Source organism: Suncus etruscus, chromosome 11 (assembly GCF_024139225.1).
Source record: "Suncus etruscus isolate mSunEtr1 chromosome 11, mSunEtr1.pri.cur, whole genome shotgun sequence".
NCBI lineage: Eukaryota > Metazoa > Chordata > Mammalia > Eulipotyphla > Soricidae > Suncus > Suncus etruscus.
Genome location: NC_064858.1, coordinates 42,164,114 through 42,187,086, shown reverse-complemented (window position 1 = coordinate 42,187,086; position 22,973 = coordinate 42,164,114). Strand labels below are relative to the sequence as shown.

At 37.3% G+C, this 22,973-nt stretch overlaps 2 protein-coding genes across 3 annotated transcripts in view; one reads left to right on the top strand and one right to left on the bottom strand.

Annotated features, from left to right (window-relative positions):
- Window positions 1-423: 423 nt before the first annotated feature.
- On the bottom strand, window positions 424-15,780 carry C11H12orf29 (chromosome 11 C12orf29 homolog). The gene is made up of 7 exons (XM_049783147.1): window positions 15,691-15,780; window positions 12,432-12,549; window positions 9,292-9,387; window positions 7,742-7,858; window positions 4,000-4,197; window positions 2,608-2,777; window positions 424-707 (listed from the first exon to the last, which is right to left on the bottom strand). Exons 1-7 carry the CDS (start codon window positions 15,778-15,780, stop codon window positions 519-521), a joined length of 978 nt encoding a protein of 325 aa, XP_049639104.1. The 3' UTR covers window positions 424-518.
- A 5,524-nt stretch (window positions 15,781-21,304) lies between these two features.
- Window positions 21,305-22,973, top strand: part of C11H12orf50 (chromosome 11 C12orf50 homolog) — a 28,863-nt gene continuing 27,194 nt past the window's right edge. The window contains exons 1-2 of one of the 2 annotated variants that reach the window (XM_049783125.1): window positions 21,305-21,331; window positions 21,685-21,805. In XM_049783125.1, the coding sequence (XP_049639082.1) occupies window positions 21,320-21,331; window positions 21,685-21,805 (133 nt within the window). In that variant the 5' untranslated portion in view covers window positions 21,305-21,319. The remainder of the gene's footprint in view (window positions 21,332-21,684; window positions 21,806-22,973) is intronic. The other variant, XM_049783126.1, reaches the window with a different exon arrangement.

Genomic DNA, 22,973 nt, shown 5'->3' with positions numbered 1-22,973 from the left:
ACAAAACAAAAATGTGAGACTGTAAATTTTAACAATACTAGCATTTAAAATGGAAGTTTCATATATATGTATATATGTGGGTGGTTAAGATTCTCAAATATATGTATATATTAGTATGTGTATGTATATATCGATAAGAGGTTGAACCATATTTCAGTAAGTTTTTCAAGGTTAAATTCACCTTAAATTTTAATTTTTCAAATAAAATGTTCAATATTGTTATTTGCTGTCTTTAAGTTATTTTGTTATAGTAGACAGAACCCAGCCCCTATATAACTGGGACCTTACCATTACTTACATTTTATTAAATCCACAGATTTAAATTCACTTGTTGATTTCAAATAAAATTTTGAACAGCTATTTGCAACTGTAAAACTTGTTTCCTCAGATGCGAGAAGACATATAATTTAGATACTGAACAAGTAGTCACCTCTAATTATTTTACATTTTAAACACGGCAGAATATTCCACATTCAAATGTAACAACAGGAACACTGGATTTCAGCTTAATTTCCAGTTTAAACTTCCAGTATCAGATCTTTGAGCCTACTAAATTTTTGATGGTCTATTTTTGAAAAATAAGTAAATAAACACTTAGTATCAGCGCCATTGTCATATTTGTTGAGGTTCATGCTGATAATAACTGGTTTGGAAACCATGAAAGGGTCTGGAATTGGCCAAGATAGACCAAGATGATGACGATGAACCTGCAAAGAGTAAGAATGGCATCAGCTTTAGTCTGTTCTTCTTTCACCCACACATGAATTAGTATGAGCATCTCCACTTGTCTGCCTTCACCCGGCACACCCTGACCTTCCTCTTGATCTTACCCTTTTTTTACCTAGTTCTCATATAGTGTTCTATTTACCTGTTTACTGTCTGTCTGCCCCAATAGATCATGAGACTCATGACAAGTCTAGTTCTAGCACCTGGAAACATGTTGGGGACATTATGAGAGCTCCTTACAAAGTTATTGAGGACTGGACAGGAGTGATAGCACAGCAGGTAGAGTGTTTGCCTTGCATGCAGCTGACCCCAGGTTTGATCACTGCCATCCCATATAGTTCTCTGAGCCAGCCAGAGCTTTCTAAGCTCAGGAATAACCCCTGAGCACTGCCAAGTGCTGCCAAGTGTGGCCCAAAATTCCTCCTCACCCAAAAGTTACTGAGAACCAAAGGCAACAAGAATCATGGCTGACGGGGCATCTAATCAAAGACTGTGCCATGTGACAGGATTCTCCTCTCTCCCTTGATTTTCTATGTTCTCACCATTCTCAACTAATTGCACTGGGCAGGGGTGATATGCCTGGGAGAGAAGAGAGCAATTCTATAAAGTTAAGCAGGGGTCTGATAAGCAAAAAAAAAAAAATCTTAAATGTCACTAAAACAGTTTTATGTAGCAAAGAAATGTTAATTTGCAAAGAAGGAACAGGATAAGGCTATATCTGCAAGATGATGCTTAGGAGGGTGACAGAACTTAAACAAGAATCTCATGTTAATGAAAACATTAAGTTGAGTGATGGAGTCAAAGTATACAGACTAAATAGGTAAGCTGTAAGAACCCACAACAGGATATAGAAAAGAGAGGGTTACACATGATGCTGAGGGTTAGAAAGAAGAGCTGTAACACAGGTTTGAATGAATCTCAGTACTGCATGTCACCCACCAACACCTGGAGTGAGCCCCAACCATTGAGCACTGATTTTTGTAGGCTGTGGCCCACAAAAAAATGGCCCTGGAAAATGGTTTGGAGGGAGGAAGTTGGTATATGTAGGTTATGCTTTTTGTTGTTCTTGGCCACATCCTGTGCAATGCTCAGAGGTTACCGCTAACTCTGCACTCAGAAATTACTTGGGGAGGTGCTCAGGGGACTATATGGGATGCTGGGAATTGAACCCGGGTCAGCCTTGTGCAAAACAAATGCTCTTCCTGCTGTGCGACTGCTACACTCTGGCTTTATTTTTTTTTTAATAGGAGCTACTCCTGGCAGTGTTGGATGAGGGATCTAACTTGGAGCCTCAGGCATGCTGGGAAAGTCCTCTACCACCTGAGCTCCCCAGTTTTATGTGTATATATATTATTTTGTTTGTTTGTTCGTTTCTTTGGGTCACACCCGGCAGTGTTCAGGGGTTACTCCTGGCTCTACGCTCAGAAATGCTTCTCATGCCAGGATTCAAACCACCATCCTTCTTTATGCAAGGCAAACGCCCTATCTCCATGCTATCTCTCTGCCCCGCTCCCCAGTTCTTAAAGACAGTTTTGAGTGGTACAAATTTCAGATACCAGTGGGAAAAGTCAAGTAACTATATGAGACATGAAGAAAGGATTTCAGGTATATGTTCTCTGTCCCCTGGGTACTTTCTTATAAATTCTGGAACCAATAAATCCAGAAGAAGTTGAGTTAAATTAGAACAGGACATGCTACATGTCACAGAGCATAACTGTACAACAGGACTTTCCAAGAGGGGGGCATGTCACACACATAAATTACAGGATTTTCACTGAGTACCCACTAGAATTACCAAAACTTGAAGTAGATTTTAGTCTCCTTTTCAGTCTTTTAGAAACTTGCTAAAATGTAGTTACAGGAGCTCTTTTCTGCTCTTACCTTGATTAAACAGCCATCCTTACAGTGCCACACTATGCCTTCAATTCTACCCTCTTTGCAACCTTCAAACCAGGACAAGAGATCACTGTGCCTTAAGGCAGGTAGATTTCTTATCTGAAAGGCTCCATGTGGTGTAAGAAGATGTAATGGATATTTCTTGCTTCCTAATCCTAAATGATGAATAATTACTGTTAGTCAATGTTTTCAGAAAAAATATACTTAAAAAAAAAATAACAACCTTGAAAACCATTTAAGAAAAATTTTTTTTTCTAATTCTTCCCAGTGTCAGGAATTAAACTAGGGTTCCAGTGGTCTATGGCTAAGCCATGTCCTTAGTACACACTAGGGATGAATTTCCCAAGAGCTTAGTTGGTGATTTAGATAAATGACAATGCTTCTGACTCTAACATGACAACTTCTCCATTAAATCCAAATTCTACCTTCACACTCTATCATTATTTCTGAAAATAATGTCTCTGAAATAGAGCAACTGGTCATGTAAATGCTGTTTATAGCCTGTTTATGGGATGGCTAAGTCAAAAGACCTTCTATCCTTTGGCCCTGATTCATTGTCACTATGTACCTTAAATATTACTGTGAAAGATTTGTTACTTTTGGCCACAATAAAAATTATTTAAAAAAAATAAACACTACCACAGGGGGGGTGGGGGAAAAGACTTTCTGTCCTTTTATAGAAAACAGCCTATTAAGTTCTGCTCTACACATAACGCCATTTTCCAACTGTCATTTGGGGTCTGCCAGAGAGCCAAGTCCCATATTACAGAACTTGGATAATTACAATCTCAGCTTCCGTCCACCTCCCAGTCAGTCTGCTCTGGATTTCACTATCTCAGTGTTCATGTCTCTGGGCCTCTACCAATCCCTGTCTACAATATATACCCTAGTGCTCTCAAGTAGAGATTTCAGATAGACCAGTTCACCATGATAGAGATTCTGATGTATGAAATGCCATCCTTTCTGTATTTATGTTACTCTTATCTATTACTACCAACAACCTAGCATGAAAACTATAATTGTCAATGAACTTAGTATACCCAGATTTTTACAAAAGCAACAAAGTTACATGTGAGTAATTTCCATACACAGTTCTGTAATGTTATAGGAAGCTTCAGTGGTTTGGATTAAGTCAGTATTTTGGGTAGACATGTCAAAATGGATAGTCATGTAAAAATTATTCCATAGATGTAAAAGTCACAGAAATGGCTATAATATGGAAAATTATTTAACTCTAGCTCAGTAGTATGAATGTATATGTGGAGGGTGTTTAAAATTGAACCTAAAAGTTCTCTTGTATGTATGTGCTTTAAGTTGAATCCAAGAATTCTCTTAATAACTGTTACTAAACCTGGACAGGAAAACAGATTTACTTACCATATGGGTTTCCATTAATATTTGTTCCTATAAGCTCCAGTGTTTTTTCCAAGAGTTCTGATAGTGGAACTGCACTGATTTCCAAAAGCCCAAGTTCATCTGGATGATGCTTCAATACTAGAGCAAGCCCAAGTCCATAATCAACAACAGAGGAATGCCAACAGTATTGTTTACTGCTAGGTTCCACCGGCACCCAACCTGCAATGCAGAGAAAGTCATTAGTAAGCATGTTGCATTACTCTGAATGAGTTTTGAAGTTGGCTTTTGCTTTTTTTATTTATTTTTTATTTTTTTGGGGGGTCACACTCGGCAACACTTGGTGATGTTCAGGGATTAATCCTGGCTCTGCACTCAGAAATCGCTCCTGTCAGGCTCGGGGGACCATATGGGATACTGGGATTCCAACCACCATCTGTCCTGGGTCGGCTGTGTGCAAGACAAACATCCTACTACTGTGCTATCTCTCCGGCCCCGAGTTGTTGTTTTTTTCATATATATTTTGCATTTTTTTTTCCTGGAAAACATTGTGTGTGTTCTATCACACACAAATTTCACTTCAAAGTGAATTGAAGAACTACGGGAGGATGTTCATAGAGCTTAAAGAAAGCATGAATGGACTTGAATGGAACACAAATAAGAATCAAGAGGATAGAAAGATTGAAATTAGAAAACTTCATACTGAAATAACAGGTCTGGAAAACTCAGTCTATGAATTAAAAAAACCTCAATGGAAAGCCTCTCCACTGCAGTAATGGTGGCTGCAAACAGGGTCAGTGAGCCTGAGGATGAGATGCAGAACAACTCCATACAGCAGAAGAGATTGGAAGAGAACCTTAAAGTAAATGATCAGACAACAGATAAACTAGTCAAAAAATGTGAACATGAAAATAGAAGTCTTTGGTAAACTCAACAGAAACCACATAAGAATCATGAAGTCTCAGAGACCCAGGAAGAGAATATTATAAGAGGAGTTGGAGGAAGAGTGAGAAGAGGAAGAGAAAGAAGAAGAGCAAGAAGAATAAGATGAAGAAGAGCAAGAAGAAGAAGAAGAAGAAGGAGTAAGAAGAAAAAGAGGAAGAAGAAGAAGGCAAAGAAGAGAAATAAAGGAAAGAGGGGCCAGAGAGATAGCATGGAGGTAAGGCCTTTGCCTTGCTTGCAGAAGGACAGTGGTTCGAATCCCAGCATCCCATATGGTCCTCTGAGCCTGCCAGGAGCCATTTCTGAGCGTAGAGCCAGGAGTAACCCCTGAGCACTGCCGGTGTGACCCAAAACAAAACAAAACAAAACAGAAAAAGAAAAGAAAAGAAGAGGAAGAAGAAAAAGAAGAGAAGAAAAAAGAAGACAAGAAAAGAAGAGGAGGAGGGTAGGGATGTGGTTCAATTTGTAGAGAAGATGACCTACATGTGTCAATGCCTAGATTTGATCCCAAATGAGCTCATGTTCATACTCTATTAGTCTCACAACTTGTATGAATTCATGTATATCTATGTATAAAAATATGTGATACACTTAAGAATGCTCACATCTAATAAAGCAACTGTAAAAAAAAAGTGAATTCAATAGTTTTACTACTTGTGTTTGTGCTTTTTGTTTTGTGGTCACCACTTACTGTGTTCAGAGATCACTTTCTGTGATGCTTAGGGAATCCTGTAGTGTCAAGGGATAAAGCCCAGGCCTCTAGAATGAAGAGCCTTTAAGCCTCTCTCTCTAGCTCCTGTGAAGTGTTGCTTTTCTTTTTTGTGATTTTTTTGGGTAGTGCTTAAGCCCTGATCCCTAAAAACCTTGGTGCATAGAACCATATACTGCTGGCACTCACACCTGAGCCCTCCTTGTGTGAAACATATGTATTATTCTTGGAGCCCTCTCCCTGGCCAATTTTGCTACATCATGTAAGGTTTTATAAATCTGTCGGTCTATCTGTCTTTTTGGCAAAGGAATTAACCTGTTTGATCAGTCCTTACTAAGCTCTGGGTATTATTTTACTAGGTAGATTTTCTAGAAAAACTATCTGAAAGCTTTAAAAAAAAATAAGAGGGCTGGAAAGATAATTCAGTGATAGGATGTTTGCCTTGCACATGGTCGACCTGGTTTCGATCCTGTTATAACACATCGTTCTTGAGTCTGGCATGAGTGATCCCTGAGCAGAGACGATGAGGTAAGCCCTGAGTACCTCTGGGTGTGGCCCCAAAACCACTAAATAAAAACTTGTAATTTATTTTTTATTGGAAGCGGGGAAATTAGGCTACTACGGAAAGGGCTCAGGCTAACTTCTGGTGATGCTGGAGGACCACATTTGCTGGGGATTCAAACCTGGATTGATTGCAACGAGCTTTACCTCCTAATATTATCTCTGGTCAGTAACATATTTTAAATTAAGTTTACTTTCTAACCTTCTCTCCAGCTCCAGGGATAATAAAAAGTTAAGCTTCCCAATAAATTAATCAACAATTCATTCTTCCACAGCTATTGACTATCAATGTTTTTCCAATCTTAACTCTTGCTGCCAGCATCTGCTTTCTCATTATGGAAAATCCATTATCAAAAAATATATATACATATATTCTAGGGCTTATACATCCATATTTATACATCTTATATTTGGCTTTCAATACTCACTCAGACTACAGTCTATAGTAATAGCCTCTTTTCTGATATACTGTTTCCCAAAGAAACTTATTCCCCTTTCATCATAATTTCATCAAAATCAAAATTTTAAGTTTATTGGCCACAGCCTTGATTGCCTAAACTCTAATAATCTTCTTCAGGATAAACTCCAAATTCCATTTAATGGTCTATAAACTCTGTTATATTAGAATACTGAGTGAATTCCACATCTCCAATCTTCATTGTTTATCATCTCAAATACCAGAATCTTCCAGCCTAAATTCACAGCTGCAAAAAACACCTAAGACTCTACATGTTTCCCTCCGTATGTGTGTGTGAGGGGGGCAGATTTGCCTATAATCTCCCTGGTCCTCTCACTTCAGTATAGATGTCTATATAGCAGTCTCCAACCATCCCACATCTGAAAAAGCATTTTTATTCCTCTTTTCTCCAATTATATCCTGTTCAGATTTTTTTATTTTTTATATTATATTAGTGAATTTCCTAAAAGATTGGTGAGAGTGAAACATAAAGATTTCTGTTCCTCATTTCTAAATTACTGGAACTTAGGAGTCTAATGTTCATAATATACTCAAGTCCTGCTTGCTGAACTGGACATTAATGGGCTTATCATCCTACTTGTCATACATTCACAAAATTTCTTTCATCCAGAAATACTTATAAGTAAATTTCTTCTTTTTATTTATGTATTTCCTGTATTTATTTATATATTTATACATGTATTTATGTATATTATGTATGTATTTATGTATTCCTGTATGTATTTATTTCATTTATTGTCCCCAATAGGAAAGGTAGAAATCTCTTAATTAGCTCACTTCAAGTTAAATCAATCATAATTGAACTCAATAACAACATCAAGAATATTCCCATTAGAGTTTGTTACTTTTAAAAATCACAGAGAATAAACTGTGCATCTTTAAAAAAAAATTAGACCTAAGGGGAAATTCTTAGATAAAATAACTTTACTATAGCTCTTGTATTAAACATGTCTCAAATGTTGAAGTGCATAAGTACTACATAGGATCAAATTAAAATGTCTAATTTCTAAGTAATGGAGCTTATGTTTTTTATAATAGTAAACACAAAAGTGCATTTCAGAAGAGACTTTTCATACCAGGAATGTGTCCATTTTCATCAGGTACTGGGTTGCCATTTGACTGTTCTACTTCCTTCGCTGGTATCCAGCACTCTGGAACAGGCTTGAAGTCCTCCTCAACATTCCAAAAAAAGTCTAAAAGAGTTCAATAATCTTATATGGAACAATACTTTAATGTTAAATACTTTAAAAAAAATTACAAACCACAGTGCCTAAAAATAATGGGAGAGAATGAGAAGAGAGAAAAAAAATGTCTGCCTTGAGGCAGGCAGGGGGAGGACAGAGTAGGAGGGAAACTGGAGATATTAAAGGTGGGAAATGTGCACTGGTGAAGGGTGTTGGACATTGTATGACTAAATTCAATCAGGAACAACTTTGTAACTGTGTATCTCACAGTGATACAATAAGGAATTTATTTATTTAAAAATTTTAAAAAACATGAAATACTGAAAAAATTCAAAGTAGGTACAGCTATCACTACAAAATTATACTTCTCAGTGTTAGGGTACTAAGACTATACACAATGACAACCTACTAAAGTTGCTAATGTTCCAGTATTTCTACATTTATAAATTTTAACTCATTAAGACTACAAGTAGATACTCGGTGGTGAATATACAGAGATACTTAAATATGTAGAGGCATTGCTGATATACTTTGGAGATTTACACCTGATTTAGAAAAAAAAACATCTTTTATAATTAAAACAAATGAAAATGTCACTTTAGGAAATGTCACAAATGTAATGTATAATTGTCTATGTTCATAAAATGAATGAACTATAATTTAGGGAAAGCTTTTTGGGATGGGAGTCTGGGAACCCCCTCCCCTCCCATTCACCCCAAGCACATGGCATTTCACTGCCAATGTCCATGGCTGCTTAGGGAACTCTTGGGATAAATCCAGCAGGAGACCATTTCTTCATTATTTTTCAGGAAGACTCTCTTATATACATATAAAAAAAGCTTAAATTCTACAAAAGGACACCAAGTCAGAATGATAACACAGCGGTAGGGCATTTGCCTTGCATGCTACCAACCTGGGTTCTGACCCAGGTTCAATCCCAGCATCCCATATGGTTCTCCGAGCCTGCCAGATGTAACCCCTAATTCCACCAGGTATGGCCCAAAACGGGAAAAAAAATGACATTACTGATTGCACATCTTTGGTATAAAATGCTTGCAAATGCTTAAAACTCAAATTTTGTATTAAATTATCAAAAATTAGCAGGGCTGGAGTGATAGAACAGAGGGTAGGGCTTTTGCCTTGTACATGGCTGACCAGAGTTCCATCCCCAGGATCCTCTATGATCTCCTGAGCAATGTCAGGAATGACCCCTGAGCGAAGAGCCACAAGTAACCCAAGTATCATCAGGTGTGGCCCCTAAACCAGTAAATAAGTAAATAAATAAATAAATAAATAAAAATAGCATACTTTCAGATCAAATATCTTGTCGTTTATACCAATTAAATATAAAAGTAAAATAAAGAGCAGCACGATGGTAAAAACTAAGCACACATTTTGGCTTCACATCAAGAACTTGGAGAAAAAAAGAAGTACTCACTAACCTTTTGAGTTTTGTTTTGAGTGGAGAAAGTGCCTAAATCTTTTCTCGGCTTGTTTGTTAGGTTTTCTATCTAGTCGGGCCCAAAGGTATGGCTGACCTATAAAAAAAAAAAAAAAAAAGTATAAAACATAAGCATGTAAACAATCAAATGTACCTTGAAAGGCATTTCAGAATTAATTTTGTTCTTCAAGAAATAGGGTGCTTTCATAAAAGACAGAACCCTAGAAGAGAAAGGGAAATGAAAAAGCAGTCTAACACAGCCCACCGATTTTTAAGACTTAAGCTTTTGCTTAATGATAAAGCAAGGGCTTAAAAAAGCAAACCAATGGGGCCGAAGTGATAGCACAGAGGTAGGGTGTTTTCCTTGCATGTGGCCGACCAGGGATAGACCCGATTTCAATCCCCAGCATCCCATATGGTCCCCTGAGTCTGCCAGTAGTAATTTCTGAGCGCAGAGCCAAAAGTAATCCCTGAGTGCCACCAGGTGTGGCCCAAAACCAACAAAACAAACAACAAAAAAGACAAAACAAGCAAAAACAGGTCAGCCCTTACTATGGGTATTTTCAGACCATTTTATTGGAAAGCAGCATTTATGAGACAAGAAAGCTCTTCTGGAGAAAAACAGAACCAGAAAACTCTTCCTGGTAAACCTGAAGCATCTAAAGGTGCTAAGAGGCTTAATACCACAAGCATCTGACCAGGGGCTATGTTGCCATCATGGGCCACACTCTGGTCAGGAGCAGTAACAGTCTGTAATCTCAGGTCCCAGGATTGCTGGCATGTCACAGCGGAATGAACACTTGATCCTAGCCTCCGAGGCTGGAGAGGCACTTCTCAAGGATGAGTGCTTGGAAGGACGCTTCCTGACTATCCTAGGGCCCATCTTGCAGTGTTGGGTAATACAAGGCATCCTTTGTTGGTACTAGTAGATTATTTGTAAGCAATGTCTGATTACATGCCATGTTTTTATTTTATTTTATTTTTAAGAATTCAATGGAAGTCTGGAGTGATAGTATAGTGGGTAGGCCATCTGCAAGGTTCAATCTCCGGCATCTGGTCCCCCAAGACTGCCAGGAGTGATCTCTGAGTGCAGAGCCAGGAGTGACCCCTGAACACTGTCAGGTGTGGCCTTAAAATAGCAGGATTTTAGTTCATATTAAACTTTAGAACTGGAACAGTAGTAGTGCAGTAGGGCTCCTGCCTTACACACTGCTGACCTGGATTGGGTCATACAATCCAACACCCCTCAACTCATCACAAGTGAATTCTAAGCACAGAGCCAGGATTAAGCCCTAAACATAGTCCGGTGTTTTGATAACAACAAAGTAAAACAATTAATTCTTGTTTCATTGCCACCTATACATAATGATACACCTTAAGCTTTTTGTTTTTCCTTTTTCTTCATTTTTTGTTTTTGGACCAGATGGTACTCAAGGTTTATTATTGATCTCTTCTGGTAGAAGTTGGCATGGGGTCCTGGAATTGAACCTAGGTCAGATGCATTCAAAGCAAACAAGTGCCCTACTACTGTACTACTGTTCCGTTGTAAATTTTAATATAAAATTAAAGCTTAATATTTTTACAGTACCTTCCAGTATATAATCCAGAAGTATAGTTTAAAATATTGAATATGCACTGATTCAGACAATTTGTATTATTTGTTTGCTACCTGATAATAAGAACCAGGCTAAAACTATATTATAATTCCTGGTTAAATGGCTCTTTTATTCGTTTAATCAATAAATATTAAAATTCCATGCAGACCCATTAAAATGGCAGCTATTAAAAGAAAACGGAAAATTACTAGTGTCATTAAGATGTGAAGAAACTGGAACCCTTGAACATTGTTAGAATAACCTAAACTGGTCTAGCAGCTTATGAAAACCAATTAGCATCCCCCAAAAACATTGAAATGCTTTAAGAGTTATTTTTATCCCATGTTAATTGTGGCACTGTACATCATACCCAAAAGAAGAAGCCCAAGTGTATGTTGATGGTTAAATGGATAAACAAAAATGCAGCTGAAGACAATGCATATACTATTAAACCTTAAAAATAAATGTTTGTGACACCACATGGCTGGGGAGTTAGTCCTGACATGCTCTGGGGCCCCAGTGGTGTCAGGGATCAAACCTGGGCTTTCTGTACAGAACAGAGATCTCCCACCCAGAGCCTACTGAACTGATTATAAGTCAGGGAGAAAATTATGAATGAAACTTGAAGACATTACACAAAGTGAAATAAGCATGCCATACAAGACAAATACACTCTTTACTCTGAGAGCTGTTTTAGTCAGAGACAAAGTAGAACGATGGTGGTTGTCAAGGGAACAGAGAGTTCATTAGGGATACAGGGTTTCTGTTCTGCAAGATGAAATGAGTTCTGAAGATGGAAGGATAGGTGGATGGATGGTAGATGGTGGTCACAGCCCTGTGAATGACACAGTCCCTTAAAGTCCCCATTCAAAAGATTGCCAGAGAATTTTAGGTTTTGAGAATTTTATCACAATTTCTCCAAGGATCTAAATGCATTCATAAGATATTTCTTGACACTAGGAATGTCTGTTCCATTTCTCATAATAGAATTAATTATTCATTTCCCCACCCAGAAGAAATCACCAAACTTATTTCTCTTCATCAGCATATTTTCTCCCTTAAACACTGTGGCCAATTCCTATGATTTTATTTTTTTTAAGGTGCTCCCACAATAATGAAAGCATTGGCATTAATCAGCACCAGGAAAAGTTGAAGGAGAAAAGCTACGGGGTCAGACAAACTGGCACTCTATTAACAAGTCACACATCCATTCCTTAAGTGATCTTAATTAATGAAACTAAGTTCTCTGAATTTTACTTTCCTTATCTATGACAGGGAGAGGCTTGCTGTGTAAACTAGAGATAATCTGTATAGAAAGCATGTCTCAGACCATCTAGCCCTTCATAAATATTAAGTGGGTTTTAATTGTGTGCCTTTCCTCCGAAAGAAAGCTATATTCAAGGGAAATATAAAGGACGAGAGTGGGATTATTATACTAGTATCCTTAGGTGGCCAAGGTTTTAATAGGAGCAAATTCCCTGTTTTAGAGAGTTGGTATAAGTGAGGAAGGAAGAAAAGTCGTATTTGTAGTGTAGTTTAAGTTTACCTTTGTAGGTAGTAACATAGCAACATGTTCCATCCACTTTTTCTGTCGGCACTGCACTGTATAGATCTGCCTCTAATGCCTTGTGGCTTAGAGTTTCAGTAGCCAAAACTTTAAAGGGCTTCAAAAAGAGAGAAAAAAAGAATGGGTTTAAAACAGCTTCTGTCTTTTCACACACACACACACACACACACACACACACAAATACACATATGTATGCACGTTCACCTAGTCCTAGAACATTCTTAATCTCATTCTATGGGACACATGCACACACACACACACACACACACATCACGCACACATGCATGCTCTTCTAGAACATTCTCAGTCTCATTTTATGGGATGATCTGTTTATTCTTCAGTTAGTTTAAATATATTTCTTTTTTTCGTTTTTTTTTTTTAAATCTCATAATCTCATTCCTTCCTTCCATGCCACACAGGAAGGCTTTTTCTGGACATTTTAATACCCTGTCATGTCTTTATTTACTTGACAACTATTTGTTTAAACCCCCACCATAAATTAAGAATTGTCCTTGGCACTGTGTGGGGAAGGACACATCCTGTGTAAAACTTTAATTTTTCTATGAGAGAAAACAATGGTATAAGGTGACTCAGGGTGATGAGAGCAATCAGGGAGGGAGGTAGAAAGACCTTTGAGCTGTCAGTACTATATTATTTACAAACTAAATTGATGGCTTTTTTTTATCAGCAAGTGGAAAAACCCAAAGAGCTCTAAGAATGGGGATAAACAGTTTCTAGTTCTTTCCCACATTTATCAGTTATTTATTTTCATTCTTTTCTTATTTGATAATTTTTTTTATTTTGGGCCACACCCAGTGATGCTCAGGGGTTACTCCTGGCTATGCACTCAGAAATCACTCCTGGCTTGAAGGACCATATGGGAAGTGGGGAAATTGAACCTTGGTTCGTCCTGGGTCAGCTGCATGCAAGGCAAACACCCTACTGCTCTGCCATAGCTCTGGCCCCATTGATTTTCATTCTTAAGAAAAACTTAAGCCACTGTTTCATAGCCTAAGTTGTTTGAATTAACACAATACTCATGATTCGTATAATGTGAATCCAAGTATTGCCCAATATAAACACTCAATGAATCTATATAGGCTTCAGTCTCACACATGCAAAGACCAATAAATTGCTGTGGCAGAATAAAAGTATGGCCCATACTGTGTTTGTGATTTCTGTGTGTGACGTGGGTCTGGCATGCTTGTACATATGATGAGTGTAAGAGATTAATTTTAGGGAAATTACAATCATCTACCACTCTTGGCTATCAATATGTTCAAAGGACAACCTAAGAGACCAAGAGGTAAGGGTTAGAGAGATAGCTGAGCAGGTGAGCACTTGCTTGGGATGTTGCCAACCTGTTTTCCCAATCCCTAGCACCCCGTATGGTCCCCTATGGTAGTGATCCCTGAGTACAGAGCCAGGAATGATCCCTGGGCAGAGCCAAGAGTAATCCCTGAGAACCGAGCCAGGCGTGCCCCTCCAAAATAATACCAAGACGTTCACAAAGTTTCCTATCTTGCATTAAACAGCCCTGAGCACACACATGTTTTTGAAAAGTAAAAATCGACCATTTCTCTACTATATTTGGACATACGAATCACTGATATAATGAAGTTGATGAAAGATTTCAGAGTCTACCTGTTTCACAAATATCGGAAATTCTGGATGTGGTCCTGGAAGTGTTGAAAGGGGGCAACAACAAGAAAGAGGCAGAAATGTGCATGGCATGTTAACAAGATAAATAGAATTTTCTAGAATAGACAGACTTCAGTTTGAAGTAAAGGACAGATTGAGACAGATCAAGAGATTTGAAGTCTTGAATGCTAGCTCCAATGCTATTAAGAGTTTTATTTGTTTTATTCCTAAAGGGACAAGGAAAGGGGCTTGTTCTTCTGCTGGAGGGAACTTTCAGGAACTAACTGTCCTCCATCCTTCCCACACATGCTTACAGTTCTGAGCACAGGGTGAGGCTGAACCACTATTCACAATAAGAAGGTCTCACGTGGAATAGATGTGTTGTGGTCAAAAAGATTGCCAACTACTACCACAGACATTTAGTAAGAATTGAGGAGTTTTGATTACAAAAAAAGCAACGATTATTCTGGATGAATCAATAATCAATCAAGCAGGACAGAAAACATGCAAACAATGAACTAGAAGAGATGTTATATGGGTCTTTTAAAAATGAAATGACTCTAGAGCTCATTCGTTAAATAATTGAGCAACGATTTATCAGTGCCCAGCAGGTGGCAGTACCTAGCAAACTAGATCTAGGCTTAAGAACAGGGTTTTAAAATCAGGATCTGGATGGATGACAAGACAGTAGGAGGGAACAATATAAAAAGGAAATCTGGAAAAGATGTTAAAGAGGGAGGTAATGGGGGTGATTTTTTTCGATTTGTTTCACATTTGGGGAGCCACCCATAGCAGTGTTCAGGATTCTTCCTGTTTCTGCACTCAGGGATCCCTCCTGGTGCTGCTCAGGAGACCATATGGAATGCCAAGGATCGAACCCGGGCAGGATTGTTGCAAGGCAATCGCTGTATCATTATCTCCAACAACGCCTTTATTATTATTTTTAAATAAAATGGAAGGACTCGACTAATAACTAAGGATTCAACTACCACGAACGTCTCTCTATATTCAAGAACTATCCTAAAACCTGGATGATTTTCTTGTACCAGCATTTATTAAGGGCCATGGTTTATGGAGGCATCAAAAACCTGAGCTGAGAACATGTCAAGGCAGGTATGAAGGCGTTTATAGCATCAATGCTTGGTAAAAAGAAGAGCAGAGACAGAATTTTTAAAGCAACTTCATTTGATTTGGCTTATTGGAGTTAGGCCACGTGGCCAAAGAACAAATAAAACACGGAATTGTAGCCGCTTTTATCTACCTTAAGGGATCCAGCTGGGTCAGCTGTCACCCAGCTTAGGCAAAGCAAGTCTCCCCCAAATCTGCACTCGAGCAGAGAAGTAGAAATGTGAATAAACCATGAGTGAAGCTTGTCCATCTCCCTGAGCAGGAAATTGCTTGACTGAGAATCTGATCAGAAGGGAAATTGCAACCAGGCAGATGACATGCATGTCTGTGTGATCAGGCCCAGGAGAGCAGAGCCACAAGCAAGAGTCCAAGAAACTTGCAAAAACGAAAAAGCTCCGCCCCGCAGAGATGCTGCAAAGCGCCCCGGGGCCCGGGCACAGGAGCGCCCCCGAGCGGCCGCCGCCGGTACCTGCTGCTCCCGTTTGCTGGACGGCTCCTCTCGCACTTCCGTCACGAACGCACACGGCATCTTCCGCTGCACCGACCCCAAGCGCCTCATGCCGGACACCGTGGGCGGCAGGAGACGACGGGCCAAGGACCAGGCGCCTTCGTGATCTCGGGCCGCCTACCCGCGTCGCCCAGCACCGGCCGCGGGGCGGGGAAGCGGACGAGGAAGCGGCCTCTGGGCTTCCGCTGAGCCTTCTGGGAATTGTAGTCCTGAGCCCAGCTTTGGTGCGCTTGAAGCACCATCCCCACCACCATCTTCCCTGGGCCTATTGGACTTGGGCCTGGAGGAAACTAGGTCCGGTTCCGCGCCATATTTATGTCTGAATAACTGATGAGATTATAGATTATATTTTAGCACCAGTTTCTATGTATCGATTCATTCTTATGAAGATATTGAACACCTTGATCAAGAACCCTTCTTGCCTGTTATCTTTGGGAAGTTGCTAAACCAAGCCCTGGAGGCGTTTAGAAACAGATCATGAAAACCGAATTTTAGGAAGACTTGTAGAAAACTTCGGGAGCAAAAGGACGACCAAAAAATGGGGGTTTGGGTGACGCTTCGTTGTTGCAGCATCATGTTGTCCAGATCTGCTGTGCTTTTGGATCAGATGGAAGGTTAACCACAGATCAATCTGGATTCACAAAGACCTACCACTCAGGTGGCAATAGTGCCTATGGTCAAAATACTTTTTTTTTTTTTTATTTTTAGGGAAGAAGGGCATGGAGAAAGATCTGATGCTCTTTTTAGATTTGAGGAGCAGAAAGTGGCCTGCATTTTATAGTCAACTCCAAGTGGTTTTGTTTCCAGAAGAATCCTTGAAGACAAGCAACTTGTTTTATCTGCCTCAAAAGTGTGGCCCTCAAATATCAACTACCAACTGTCATTTCCCAAACTGCCACAGAATCTTCTTAGTCCAACATTCTGTCATTTCTGAGAAAGAGCATCTTTCAAAACATTCCACTTGTTCATTAAATAGTAACAGCAAGGCTAACCATTTTCCAAGAAGGACTCTCTTTCCTCCTATCTTTGTGTTTGGTTATATCCTAGAACAAGATCTCTACAGAAATTTAGGATTCAGAGACAGAGGACTAGGACCATCGATAAATTATTTCTAGCTGAACCTTTCCCTGATTCTGAGAAATCTGAAGAGCCAACACAGTCATTCTCAGTCACTAAATTGAAATGGTTATTACTGGATTCCTAACTGGAAGTTTCCTAACTGACTCAGGACTGATAGAAGGTTTTAGTTTCCATCACAGATGAAAAACACTTCATGTGAGTCTACCTTGGCCAACAGAAGGTATTAGAAAATTTTCAGGCCTAGTCCCAGCTGTAGAAACAAACTTCCTACAATTCCTCAACACAGAGTAAAAATACTCATTGATATGACCATAACTTTCCCTGAAAGACTACATTGGATGTCAGAAGAGAAAAGGACTTATAAGAAAATGGGGTGAAAGGAAAATGTTTTGTAAAGGAAGAAATCAAGTCTTTAGGTTTTCTACAGACTATCAAAATCATGTCTATAGGCCTTGACAAAAGATCAAAAATAATTTGCAAACCTCTTTGCAAACCTTTGTGCCTGTGTCTAGTGCAAGAGTTGTTTAAAACAAATGTTAAGGGAACAACATGTTTTATTTTCAGCCTTTCAGCTTTACGTCTATGGACTCTTAGAATGGCTTTAATCATGAAGTTTGCTGTAATCATGATATAATGGTATCTGGAAATAAGTAGCTCAAAATTCATTGATGGAGGGGAAGTTAGTTTATCTGGAAGCAAACACCATTTGAAGAAGTTTCCTAGGAATGTTCTTCTCTGTAAACTATATATTTAAGAGAGCTATATTGTTCTTAGAAGATAAAATCACCTTACTAGATTTTTCTGTTTCTCTTCGCTAAAATTCTTAATATTGCTAGTACTTTGTTTTATTTTTTCTTTTAGAAGCAAAATACATCTTAATTAAAGTTTTTAATTTCCTAGATTTTTATTCATTGAATTGTATTTTAAAGTTTTTGTTAACAGTCTTTTATTTGATCAAAACATGAATTTAAAATTCTTAATATTTTTATCTTCAGTTAAAGCACACTAAAATAAAAAGCACATATTTTGATCCAATCTAGTTATACCTCATCTCTGTGCAGCTTCTTAGGTCACCTTCTAGGAAAATGTTTAATTTCTGCTAGGTTCTACTTATTTTAGTACCAAAAGAAGACACCAATAACTGCTGATTGAAATGCCAGCAAAGCAGAGTATTGTATTTTGTTTCAAAATTTTCAAGATTTTCAAAATTTCCAACCATTTGGAAACTTTTCTGCTGTAGGAAGAAATTATTGTTTCTTTCTAACCAATTAAAAACCAATGGGAATATAGCTACAAGATGAACAAAGAGTGGATGTATTTTTTGGAACTATTGAAATATCAGAATTGTATCAGTACTTTTGACAACCATGGATAAAATGTGAGTACATAGTTAATAATATGGATTATTCATTGTAACTTGTAATTTTTATTCAAAACCATATATAAACATTTGAGTTTGGGAAATAACTATGAGGCTTAACTTTTTATTATAAAATTATAAGCTAGTTTGTTTAATGTTCAATCAGAACATTGAAAAAGAAAATGTACTTTTCCTGGTCATTTATGGTTAATATACTATAACTAGTAAGAGAAATACGGTACAGTACTCAGGTAAACTAAATTACAGTTATGATGAGGTCAGTTATGATGAGCAAACAATATATGAGGTAACAATGAAAATTCCGGAAGTTTGAGGTGGTGTGTGTACTAGCAACCACTTTCAACATTTCTGCAAGGCTAGAGAAGGTATCTTCTAATTTAAATTTCTTTAAGAATTATCTATTGTGTAATATACTGTCAACAGGAGGTCAGTTTTAAAGAAATACTACTGATAGCCTGAAAGACTGTGGAAAAGACATTCTTTTCCCCCCCAACACATTGATAGTTCTTATATTTGCATTCCTGAAATACTTAAATTAAAAACATTGGATTAGCTGCAAGAAAGTTGAAAATGGCAGAAGTTGGGGATGACTGCTATTTCTTTGTTAATTCCACATGCTTAAAGGTAAATATTGTACAATTTACAATACTTCACATGCTTAAGCTTTTAGAATGGAGAAAGATATGGCAATAATTTCCATAGCTAAATCAAAATTTGCTTCTCCCACAAAGTATTTTATATTTAAAAGTATAAACTATGTATCATGTTTTGTGGTATATTAAAATTTTTGAGGAAATATAGAATCTTTAATATTATGACTTGTTAGGAAATATATATGTGTGTGTGTGTGTGTTACCTGTAATGTGCTATAGCTTTATAATCGCCTTGTGATGTTTTGTTTGTTATACCTCTTTAAAATACCATGTTCCTAATATCAATTCATTATATATTATATACTCTTTGTTAATGTGATTTTAGTAATCTAAATTCAAATAGTTAAATTCATTATCAAACTTATTTTAAGAAGTTTAACTGTTTCCCTGTTGAAGATTCATTAACTGAATTACTGATTTTCCACTTTCAAAAGTCTTAATAGTAAATGTTTGACATATAATGAAAGAAGGAACAGAAATAATATAAACTAACCAAGTATGAATTAAAGTATAAAGTTAAATTGTAAAGTAGTCATGTAATGGAGAACTTTTCTGCTTGGGATTTGATTTCAATATAGAATGAAATTGTGAAAGAGTTGGTATGTCTAGTTCAATGTCTTTTATCTCTGCTTGGAAATGAGAATGTAATTAACTTTTTTTGTAAGAACTAGACACAATTTTGAGCCTGTTACTTTATGATTAACCCCTGAAACAGTAAAAAAATACCTGAATTTATGCTCTATGTGGGAAGGCTATTGTCTGTTTCATGGCTATGCTTAAATATGTTGAGAACTTATCATTTAATATTTTCATTACATATTTATTTGGGGACCTCCAAGCAGTGTTCTGGGAGCCCAGGCATCACTTCTGTTTCTACTTGCCCAACCATACTGGAAGTTGATTCAATGCTTAGCCCCTGGGTGCTGTGGGTCTGCAACGGTGAGCTGAAGGGGAGGTACAGTGCCAAGGATTGATCTAGGTTCTCTACATGTAAAATGTGTGCTTTCATCTTTTGAGTTATTTATGTCTAGAGCACACTTACTGACAGCAAATTCTCAATACATAGTTAAATGATTTTATATATATAATGTATAGATAGATGATAGATAGATAACTATCTAAATTTATGTATAATAACTCATGTAATTTCACAACAATCTTTAAGAAGGGCAGTTTAAATAAAAATAAAAATGGGGCCGGTGCAGTGGCGCTAGAGGTAAGGTGCCTGCCTTTCCTGCGCTAGCCTAGGATTGACCACGGTTCCATCCCCCAGCGTCCCATATGTTCCCCCAAGCCAGGAGCGATTTCTGAGCGCATAACCAGAGTAACCCCTGAGCGTCACCGGGTGTGGCCCAAAAAACCAAAAAAAAAAAAAAAAAAAAAGAAGGACAGTTTACAACAAGGAGCTTTTTACAACCATTTTACAGCCAAGAAAAAGACATAAAAGGGTGAGAAAAAGTTATTAACTTTGTGACTATTGACAAGTCATGGAAACAGTAGTTTATCTAGTCCCAATTCACCCATCAGTACAGAGATCCACATATTTTAGAACAAAGAGTAAAGAGGTAATATTATGAACAAAGAAATAACATGTATCAGAGAGAGAAGTTAGGTAGTATTTTTGTCTTACTTCTCATCTCAAAAGACATGAGCTAGTTTTCTCAAACTGAATATCTTATATTGTAATTTTATAATAATGACAATATAAATATGATAATTTAGATGACCATATTTTTTCTTTTATTTGACCACATTATTAAAATAATTAATATACTTTTTATATATAAAGATAGTGTGTGAATATACTGGCAAATTTATCATTGTAGACCAAGGGCATAAAATAAGTATATGAAATGTACTGTAGTATATCATGGAAATTAACTTAATATTCTACAATAATATAAAGGTTTAATCACTTTTCTCCTTTCCTATATAACACATTTAGCAGTATTGCTATAGGATCCATAGGAAATAGTATTTAATATATGCTAATTAAAATATATTATCTCACAATTGGAATATGAACAAAATGATTCTTAATTTTTTTCTTTCTGGTTTTCTGCAGAAAGAGAAATTATATTATTCTATTATTGTTCTCATCACAAAAACCCTGTATTTATTCTACGTGAACCATATGTATTAATTTATAACAAAAATATCATTTTTCAGTAACTTTTGACATGTTTCTATTAACCATTAGGTTATATTGTGAGTTTCTCATTGAGGAAACTTCCAAAGTTTATATTTGTCATAGTTTTAATTTCCAAATGGATTTACTCCTATTTCCTTTAGTTAATTTTCAGCCTCCTGCTTTTAGTCCCTGAAGTTGTTATATTGAGTTTTCTACACCATTTACTTTTTTCTTTAGGGTTCCCAGTGCCGATTTCGACACTGTGAAGAAGCCCTTGGCAGTGACACTGTGTGCTCATCATGGAGAGAGGGAAAATGTTTAGATCTACTTTGCAGATTTAGACACATGGAAATGCAGGTAGAATTACTCAATAGCACTGTTTCTGTTAAGAGGGTTTTCCATGAGTAATGTGAACTTGACTCTTAGAACCCAATTTAAAAAATAGTGATCTTCCTTGCACTACCCTTGGGTTTTCCACTTTGCTAAATATAAACTTTTCTGAAAAATGCAGGCACACACCATCTAAGGGTAATCCACTCAATCTTTTAAATAACAAGACTTAGAAACAACAGTAGCCAGAAATATCTAGTCCTGAATCAGTAACTAGCCACTTTATTTTTTATCGTTTTGTATTTTGTGATAATACATTGTCTTAAGTTTTAGCATGGATGATGTCTGATTATTTCATTTTCCCCATCTCCTCTGTCTAGCAAAACTGCAGCATTTCTTGCTTTTGGGAAACTCAACCTCTTGGTTGTGTGAAGATCAGTTGTATCTTTTATCACAGCAAACCTCGAAATATCAATGGATTGTTTTTGCCTCCAAGTAGTAGTGAGTATAAATTTCAAAAATAATTTATTATTTTATATTATTATATGTAATTATATCATATATTATATTATCTGATTTGAGAGTAGCAGTTTGTATTGAACATTAAATAAAATTTGACAAGGTGAATAGTGTGATTTACTGATGGGGCTGGAACTGTGGTTTATGTCACATATAAAGCACATGCTTGGCGTGTCAGAGTTTGATCCCAGCCACACTGGCTGTGTCCAAGGTTACCTGCTTAACCTACAGCTCTTTAGGGAATGGCCCTGTTTCTTCAGCATTGCCAAGTGCCCCTACTACTAACAAACATTACTACTACTACTATAAAATTTTGGAAGTGCAATTGAGAGTCTGGTATCATTTTAGCAAGAAGTAAGGTGAAGCTTCTAAAAGGCCCCTGGCTAGTTGACAATGTGAACTGAACGAAGAGCAATTATTCTAGAGTTATTCACTTTCTCAGTCTAAATATTTTTATGTATAAGCATATTTTACTCATCTGATGTCTCAGCAAAGCTTTGGAGTCAAGAATTACCTTGTGAATTTTTAGATGAGGAGAGCAAGACATATTCTAGGTTGCACATGTTCTGATTACATTTCTATAATGACTATCTGTGTGGTTCTTTAAAAGACTTCAGTAGTGAAGAAAATGTAATACTATGGAGCTATAAAGATACTATGGAGCTATAAAGATGATACAGTGGGCAGTGGGACTGTTCTTTACATGCTGTTAATCCAGGTTTGACTCCTTCAGCACACATGGTTGTCAAGCCCTGCCTGCTAGTAGTGATGCCTGATCATAGAGCCAGAAGAAAGCCCTGAGCACAGCCAGGTGTGACCCCAATCATCCCCATACACACAAACACAAAAGAGAAAAGAAAGAAAAAAATGTAATTCCATTATTACAAAAAGCATAGCACAATTCAATATAAATAAGTGATACTATGTGGTACTATGCTTATCTAAATAAGTGACCTGTTGAGCCTTTAACTTGGCTTTGTGGAAGGCGCTATTGAAGTTTCAGTGCCCTGAGAGGCGGAATGAGAAGTTTGCATCAGAGGTTGGCAGTATTGGCTTTCCCTGATGTTAGTACAGCCATTGTCAAGTATATCATGATGGATTCATTCTTGAGGTGAGCTCATAGGATATACATTATTTGTATCTGCAAATG